General features: G+C 45.5%; 1 protein-coding gene across 1 annotated transcript; it reads left to right on the forward strand.

Moving 5' to 3' along the window:
• The first annotated feature begins 670 nt into the window (after window positions 1-670).
• Window positions 671-5,387, forward strand: LOC147434872 (uncharacterized). The gene has a single exon (XM_086491269.1). It carries the CDS (start codon window positions 2,403-2,405, stop codon window positions 3,303-3,305), a length of 903 nt encoding a protein of 300 aa, XP_086347395.1. The 5' UTR covers window positions 671-2,402; the 3' UTR covers window positions 3,306-5,387.
• The last annotated feature ends 2,276 nt before the right edge of the window (window positions 5,388-7,663 follow it).

Raw genomic sequence — 7,663 nt, forward strand, 5'->3', positions numbered from 1 at the left:
AGAAAGAAGCTTGAAATGTAGGCCAAGACGGAGGACGTGCATCTATTGGAAATGTCATCCACCACTTATAGGCCTTGCCTTTAAGAGATAGACTTGTTTCCACAGTTGTTGGTGCACCAAACCGTGTTGATAGCAGCGGTGTGGAAATCAATAGCCTGATGGGGGAGTACTTGAACAGGTGCTAGATGCAGATTGCAACAAACAAGATTGTGATGTGTATGCTAAATGTGGATTTTAGAAAGGTCAAGGACAAATTTTAGCACTACTGGTCGGAAAGTTTAAGGTGCTTGAAGTGTACTTTTTGGTGATTTTGAAGCTCTCTGGATGCATGAAGCCCAATGATTAGCAGTGGCCCAATCGAATGCGGTTTGAAGATCAATATTGCTGACACTTGTCTATCCACGCTAAAGATGATTTTTATGGAGCTTTATTTCCTCGGTAGTTTTTGGCGTGTGCAAGGGGGCCAAACACAAAGCTTTTTATAGCTTTAATAACTTGAAGAAAGAAAAAAGGCACTGAATGAGTGGTGGCTCCACTGCAGATAGAAGGAGGCCGAGGATGGAAGAGGCTGCCATCTGCCCGGCATCCGAGAGAAGGGTGCCATCTGGGTGGTTGCCAAAATGGGAGGAGGTGACCAAGAAAAAGGCGGCCATTTTGGTGGGTTCATGGGATAGCAAGAGGTGGTGGAGCCCGGCCATTGGCAGACGAGGTGACCACTAGCGATATCGCTAGTGGCCGAAGAGGGGGTGGAGGTCTACAGGATGTTGGTGGCCTTGTTCGCTAGGCTAAGGACAACGTGGCCGAGGGGAGCAGGAGAGGCCATAGCCTGCAAGTTGGTAGGCTGTGACATCAAAGTTAAGCTGAGGGTCTAAAGAAAAGAAAGGAGGGCTTTGCAGGTCACGATGACAGGGGAAAAGCCACAAAGGGCATGAACTGAGGAGCAGGGAAGAAGGTCGTAATATTGGGGTCGCTCAGAGTGGCAAGAGGAGGCCATCAATATTGGCAAAAGAGGAGGGAACTGCAAGGGTGTACCTGATTAGGGAGCCACCAACCATGAGAGTGGCTACCAATGGTGTTGCAAGGGACTAAGCGTTGTCAAGAGGGCCAAGGGTCGTGAGCCGAGAAGGGAATTTGCAAGTATTGGCCGCCTGAGGAAGGGGTGGTTGTGAGCAGGACTCCAAAGGGGAATCGTGGTCAAAGCTGCATGACGAGAGCTGCACGTGCAAGAGAGGCCACAACAAGGTTTGATAGCACATGGAATAAGGCAGCTTGGAGCTGCTGAGGGTTGTCGTGAGCAAGCCAAGAAGAGCCAAGTAGGAGGTCGAGTAGAGCCAAAAGTGGAAGTCTGTGGCAAGGAGTGCCAGCATTATTAACAACTTTGAAGTACCCCTTTTCGGGACATTTTGTCTTTTATATTAATTTGATCTATGCCCAAACCAATGTTTGCTTTCTCGCTTCTGTGTTCAATGGTGCATTGGTGCATGTGTGCTTTTAGTCAGTGTTGAGTGAGCAAGTGCTTCCTATATGGTTGTGGTGGATATCTTTAGTATGACAACTAGCGGGAAGGTTTGAGTCTGCCAATGATATTGGGGTGTCTGTGGGTATCGGGACTACTTATATGTGAGTGTATGGTGCTCTCAAGGGTGAGAGGTCCAGATAATTGATTGTCTGCTTTGCGACCGAGTGTATACAGTTAGGGTTGGTCGCGTTCGGGCTTGGACATTGATTGTTTGTAGATCGGGAGTCTAGGTGTGTGTTTACTAGGGGATAGGGGTGTTGTGAAGTCACTGTGCTATAGAGAGGCATTCATTGAGTGTGCTGGTCATTTTCTCATTTCCCCCTTTCCATCTTGTGGTGCCTCCATTGAGGACCCACTGATTGCTTCCGAACAAAGTGTTTGTGAATCAAGATGAAGCAAAAGTTTGGTCCAGTGTTCAAAGGAGATGAAAATGCAAACAATTGGATTGCCGATTTTGAGCTATTTATGCTGACAATACTGCAGATGCCAGGTGATGAAGCAAAGCTCCAGACTCTACCTTTGGTGCTACAAGGTAAAGCAAAAGTTTGGTTCGATGGCTTAGAAGATGTGCACAAGCAGAACCGGATCAGATTTTGTGAGCAATTTATACAAAAGTATCAAAAGGTGGTGTCGGCCTCGAAAGTAGATGCAAAGATCAAAGGCTTGCAGCAGGATGTAAACGTGTAAATTTTGATGCTTTTGTTGATAAAATTGAAGCTTATTGGGGGGATTTTGCGGCTGCTACCAAGCAAACAATGTGGGATATTTTAAGCTGGAAAAGTTTCTATCTTGCTTGCATCCCTATGTTTGTGAGAGAGTGGATTATGAAGATCCAAGGACCTTTGATGAAGCTGTCAAAGTCGCTAGAGCAAAGAGTCAAAAGATGAAGAAGAAGATGGAGGCAGGATTGCTACAGTCTACAATCGCGGCAGCCAGTGGACCTAAGCTCAAACTGATGGATGAGCATCAAGAGGTAAAAGCTCCTTTTCTTGATATGAATTTGATCAAAGCATGTGAAATTGATGCCAGGCTAGCGGAGGTAGAGCAAGTCCCAACCAGGTCTTATAAGATACAGAGAGGCATATTCAGAATGCCACCTAGTTTTCTTGCTCAAGAGGACGAGGTGATAAAAGGCCTTGAAGAAGAAGTGTCAGTTCCAGAACCAGCAACGGGGAAGACAGTAGTGGTGCAAGAATCAACAAGTTCAGAAGAGGGTTCCGAAAGTTCTCAGAGCTCCAACAATAGTTTAGACACAAATGCTACATGGGAGACAAAATCCATGTCTTCTAGGTATGAGACTTATGATGCTTTTCATGTGGATGAAGTGATGAAAGATGTATACAAGTTTCCTGCTAGCGAGCTAAAGGTCCGGGAGAAGAATAGTGCAAGTGCGGAGATGCTTTGTGTGAACCTGCTAGTTGAGCAGCCTTCTCTTGTGTCTTGTGGTGGTGAGTCCTTGCTAGCAGAAGAAGTATGGTTTGATTGTGCATGTGACTTGATTGAAGATCAAGTTTTTGAGGATGACTTGCAAGAGCTAGAAAGAGAAGCAAAGGTATCTCGAAGTGATTTATCTATGCAGGGGGTGGGGCAATCTTGTCTTGATGGGCATGTAGAGGTGCACAGTGTGGTTTTAGAGTTTGCGTGTAGCTGTGGAGAGATAGCTCCAACAGATGACTCTATGGAAATTGATACAGGTGCAACCTATAAGAGTGAGGCTCCATGCAAAGAGGAAAATGCTGCTAACCTTGTTGGTGATGAAGTGTTTGAAGAACAGGATGAAGCTTGAGCAGAACATACTCTTGAATATGAAAAATTGGTCTTGGAACCATTTACAGAGGGTTTGGATACAGGTTTGCAAAGGGAATAGGTTTTCTTGCCTATGCAACAGGCTCAAGCAAATGGCACGGCATTGAAGCTATGTGTTGTGTTGTTGATAGATATGTTGTTGCAGGTTGCTTTGCAAGGTGTACTATGCAGGTTTCAATGCTCATATGATAAAGATGATGATATGGAGAGTTCTGTAGCAGATGACATGATAGCAGCTTATGGTACTGGTGCTTCAAGTGATTGAAAGTATGCTTATGGTTGGCAGGAAGGATTATGGATGCAGGGTGACAAAACTCCATGCTATGAAGAGCTGGAAGAGTCATGGCCTGTCGATTGGCCTATAGGTGCAAAGAGAGACTTCAATATGCATGCTTTATAGATGGATGTCCGTGGCCAATATTTTACTTTTGATCCAGGTGGACTCTACACCATGCTTGGGGAAGCTTTGAGCTCTCCATTTGATCCTGGGAGATGATGCAGTAGATGATTTCTGCTCTATCTCTATCCTATCTATAAAGCCACTATATCAATTGTCTTATGCAGTCTACGTAGCTTTTTTTATATCATTCTTGCTATACACACTTATTTTACCTAAATAATACTATGGTTGAGCATGAATGCTCAACGAGGAGGACGTGCATCTATTGGAAATGTCATCCACCACTTATAGGCCTCGCCTTTAAGAGATAGACTTGTTTCCACAGTCGTTGGTGCACCCAAACCGTGTCGACCCATGGAAGTGCCAGTAGCAACGGTGTGGAAATCAGTAGCCTGATGGGGGAGTACTTGAACAGGTGCTAGATGCAGATTGCAGCAAATACGATTGTGATGTGTATGCTTAATGTGGATTTTAGAAAGGTCAAGGACAAATTTTAGCACTACTGGTCGGGGAAGTTTAGAAGTGCTCAAAGTGTACTTTTTGGTGATTTTGAAGCTCTCTGGATGCATGAAGCCCAATGTTTAGCAGCGGCCTAATCGGATGCGGGTTGAAGATTGCCGACACTTGTCTATCCACACTAAAGATGATTTTTATGGAGCTTTATTGCCTCGGCAATTTTTGGCGTGTGCAAGGGGGCCAAACCCAAATATTTAGAAGCTTTAATAACTTGAAGAAAAAAAAAAGACACTGAATGAGGGGTGGGGCCACTGTCGGTAGAAGGAGGCCCAGGATGGAGGGCGCCATCTGGGTGGTTGCCAAAATGGGAGGAGGTGACGAAGAAAAAGGCGGCCAGTTTGGTGGGTTCACGGGACAACAGGAAGTGGTGGAGCCCGGCCAGTGGCAGAGGAGGTGACCACCACTAGCAATATCTCTAGTGGCCAAAGAGGGGGTGGAGGTCTACAGGAGGTTGGTGGCCTTGTTCGCCAGGCTGAGGACAGCATGGCCGAGGGGAGTAGGAGAGGCCATAGCTTGCAAGTTGGTAGGATGCACCATCAAAGTTAAGCTGAGGGTCTAAATAAAAGAAAGGAGGGCTTTGCAGGACACGAGGACAGGGGAAAAGCCACAAAAGGCATGAACTGAGGAGCAGGGAAGAAGGTCGTAATATTGGGGTCGCTCAGAGTGGCAAGAGGAGGCCGTCAAGATTGCCGAAAGAGGAGGGAAGTGCAAGGGTGTACCTGATTAGGGAGCCACCGACCATGAGAGTGGCTGCCAATGGTGTTGCAAGTGACTAAGCATTGTCAAGGGGGCCAAGGTCCGTGAAGCCAAGGAGGGTAGTTGCAGGTATTGGCCGCCTAAGGAAGGGGTGGTTGTGAGCAGGACTCCAAAGAGGAATCGTGGTCAAAGCTGCATGACGAGAGCTGCACGTGCAAGAGAGGCCACAACAAGGTTTGATAGCACAGGGAATAAGGCCGCTTGGAGCTGCTAAGGGTTGTCGTGAGCAAGCCAAGAAGAGCCAAGCAGCAGGTTGAGTAGAGCCGAAAGTGGAAGTCTGTGGCAAGGAGCGCCAACTTTATTAACATCTTTGAAGTACCCCTTTGCAGGACATTTTGTCTTTATATTAATTTGATCTTTGCCCAAACCAATGTTCGCTTTCTCTCTTAATTCTGTGTTCAATGGTGCATTGGTGCATGTGTGCTTTTAGTCAGTGTTGAGTGAGCAAGTGCTTCCTATATGGTTGTGGTGGATATCTTGAGTATGATAGCTAGCAGGAAGCTTTGAGTCTGCCAATGATCTTGGGGTGCTTCCTATATGGTTGTGGTGGATATCTTGAGTATGATAGCTAGCGGGAAGGTTTGAGTCTGCCAATGATCTTGGGGTGTCTGTGGATATCAGGACTACTTATATGTGAGTGTATGGTGCTGTCAAGGGTCGGAGGTCGAGATGATTGATTGTATGCTTTGCAACCGGGTGTATACAGTTAGGGTTGGTCGGGTTCGGTCGGGTTCGGGCTTGGACATTGATTGTTTGTAGATCGGGAGTCTAGGTGTGTGTTTACTAGGGGATAGGGATGCTTTGCAATCACTGGGCTATAAAGAGGCATTCACTGAGTGTGCTGGTGGTTTTCTCGTTTCCCCATTTCCATCGTCTTTATATCCGGGATGTGTGTCAACTTATGAATATCAGTCCATTTATGTAAGAACATATTGACCGCATCCTTATTACGATCACGCTCTTCCCCATGAAACTCAGGAATGGTGTTATTCTTAAGCAATGCATTGCTACCTTCTGCATCTTCTGAGGCACTTGTCTCTTGGACTCCTTGAGTCGTGCAAGCTTGGTTTCCTTGAACCGTGTAACTTGTGATTCCTTGAGCCGTCTATGAATTCATAAATTTCACAAGTAGCTCAGTAAGATTTATAACATTTGCATTGAGTGCAGAGAGGTTACGTTCAAGTACTCTTTTGATGATTTTTCAAAGTCTTGAAAGCATCCATGTACAAGACCATGATCTCCTAGATCATCATCATCATGCATATTAGTATCGGTAGCACTCGTGGTGCCCTGATTTTGATCTACGTGCTCAAAATCAAAAGTGTATGTAGGTGGGATTTCCTCACTGGCCATGGTAAACACACAGTAATGTAAAGAGAGAAAAAAAAAACGTCAACTTGTACCTTGTAAAGCTTGAAGTCTTTGTGGTTCTTATGCTCGGCAATTTGCGTCGCATGCGAACCTCACCTTGCAAAAATTGTAGCACTTCACGTGTCGTTCTTTGTAAGAACACCTTTGCTGATTCTTCACAAAAACTCGTTGTTTTTGTGAAGGCTTTTGTTCACTTTGAAGTTTCCTCCTTGAGGAAAAAAGAATTTTTGGAGGAAAACTTGCCTTCCTCCAAGAAGTGAAAAAGAAGGGTGAGACTACTTCCTTGAAGCTTGAAGCCTTCCTTTTCCTTCTAGCTTTCTTGTCAACACAAGTATGCTATCTTTCCTTGTTCCGAGCTCGCACTCTTACCACCAAATACATTGCAATGGATGAAAGTATCTTTCAATGGCTAATATAGAATGGCTCGAATCATCTCTCGATGGCTAGCTAGCAAGCCTGCGGTATGAAGCATCACAGTCGTGGAGGCTGTGTAAGAAGTTGTCTCTTATGATCAGAGAAGCCCAAGTTGAGCTCGTTGGGATGGCAACCTTCCAAATGCAAGACACTTGGCCAACTCACCACCCCGTACTAACCCCACTCCCATGCCATGTGTTGGTCGCTACCCCTACGATGATCATGTTCTTGGAGCTGACCCCACTCCTGTCTCTTTGCACTCTTGTTTTGAGCCATGCGGAGAGCCTAAAAATGGCTCTCCATTACAGGATCAATAGATTTGTACGTGCATATTTAAAGGTAGGTGAGAGGAAGTGGGAAAGGGAGACCAAGTTTGAGGGTAATGGACTAGGGTCCTCATTTGGCTGCAAGTTCAGGTGTTGCTCATGGGAGTGCACATGAGATAGAGGAGTCCCAATTTGAGATATACATACCAAACTTGAGAGCAGCATTTCAAAAGAGCATTTTGCTAAACAAATAGAAAAACTTGGGCTATTGAAAATTATAGGTTTTTTTGCCAAAACTTTGCAAGTGCATTGTGACTGTTCACAGGTTTTCAGTGAACACTGCTGCTTGAGAGTCATGGGGTCCATGCCCAAGGTGGACTTGTCCATGATGGAAGCCTACGTGAGTTACAGGAGTTAGAAATGTTGATCTAAGCCAATTTAACTCCAAGTCGATATGTTTCTCATTAACTCTCTCTCTCTCTCTCTCTCTCTCTCTCTCTCTCTCTCTCTCTCTCTCTCTCTCTCTCTCTCTCTCTCTAATATTAGTTGTAGTCAAACTGTTGCCCGCCAGTCCCTCTCTCACTCGCTCTGCCTGCAAGTTGGAAAACATGAAGC

This window comes from Adiantum capillus-veneris, chromosome 19 (assembly GCF_014529385.1).
Source record: "Adiantum capillus-veneris isolate H3 chromosome 19, ASM1452938v2, whole genome shotgun sequence".
NCBI lineage: Eukaryota > Viridiplantae > Streptophyta > Polypodiopsida > Polypodiales > Pteridaceae > Adiantum > Adiantum capillus-veneris.

Coding starts and splice junctions, on each gene's coding strand:
- LOC147434872 (XM_086491269.1), top strand. CDS start 2,403: ATGAAGAAGAAGATGGAGGCAGGATTGCTACAGTCTACAATCGCGGCA.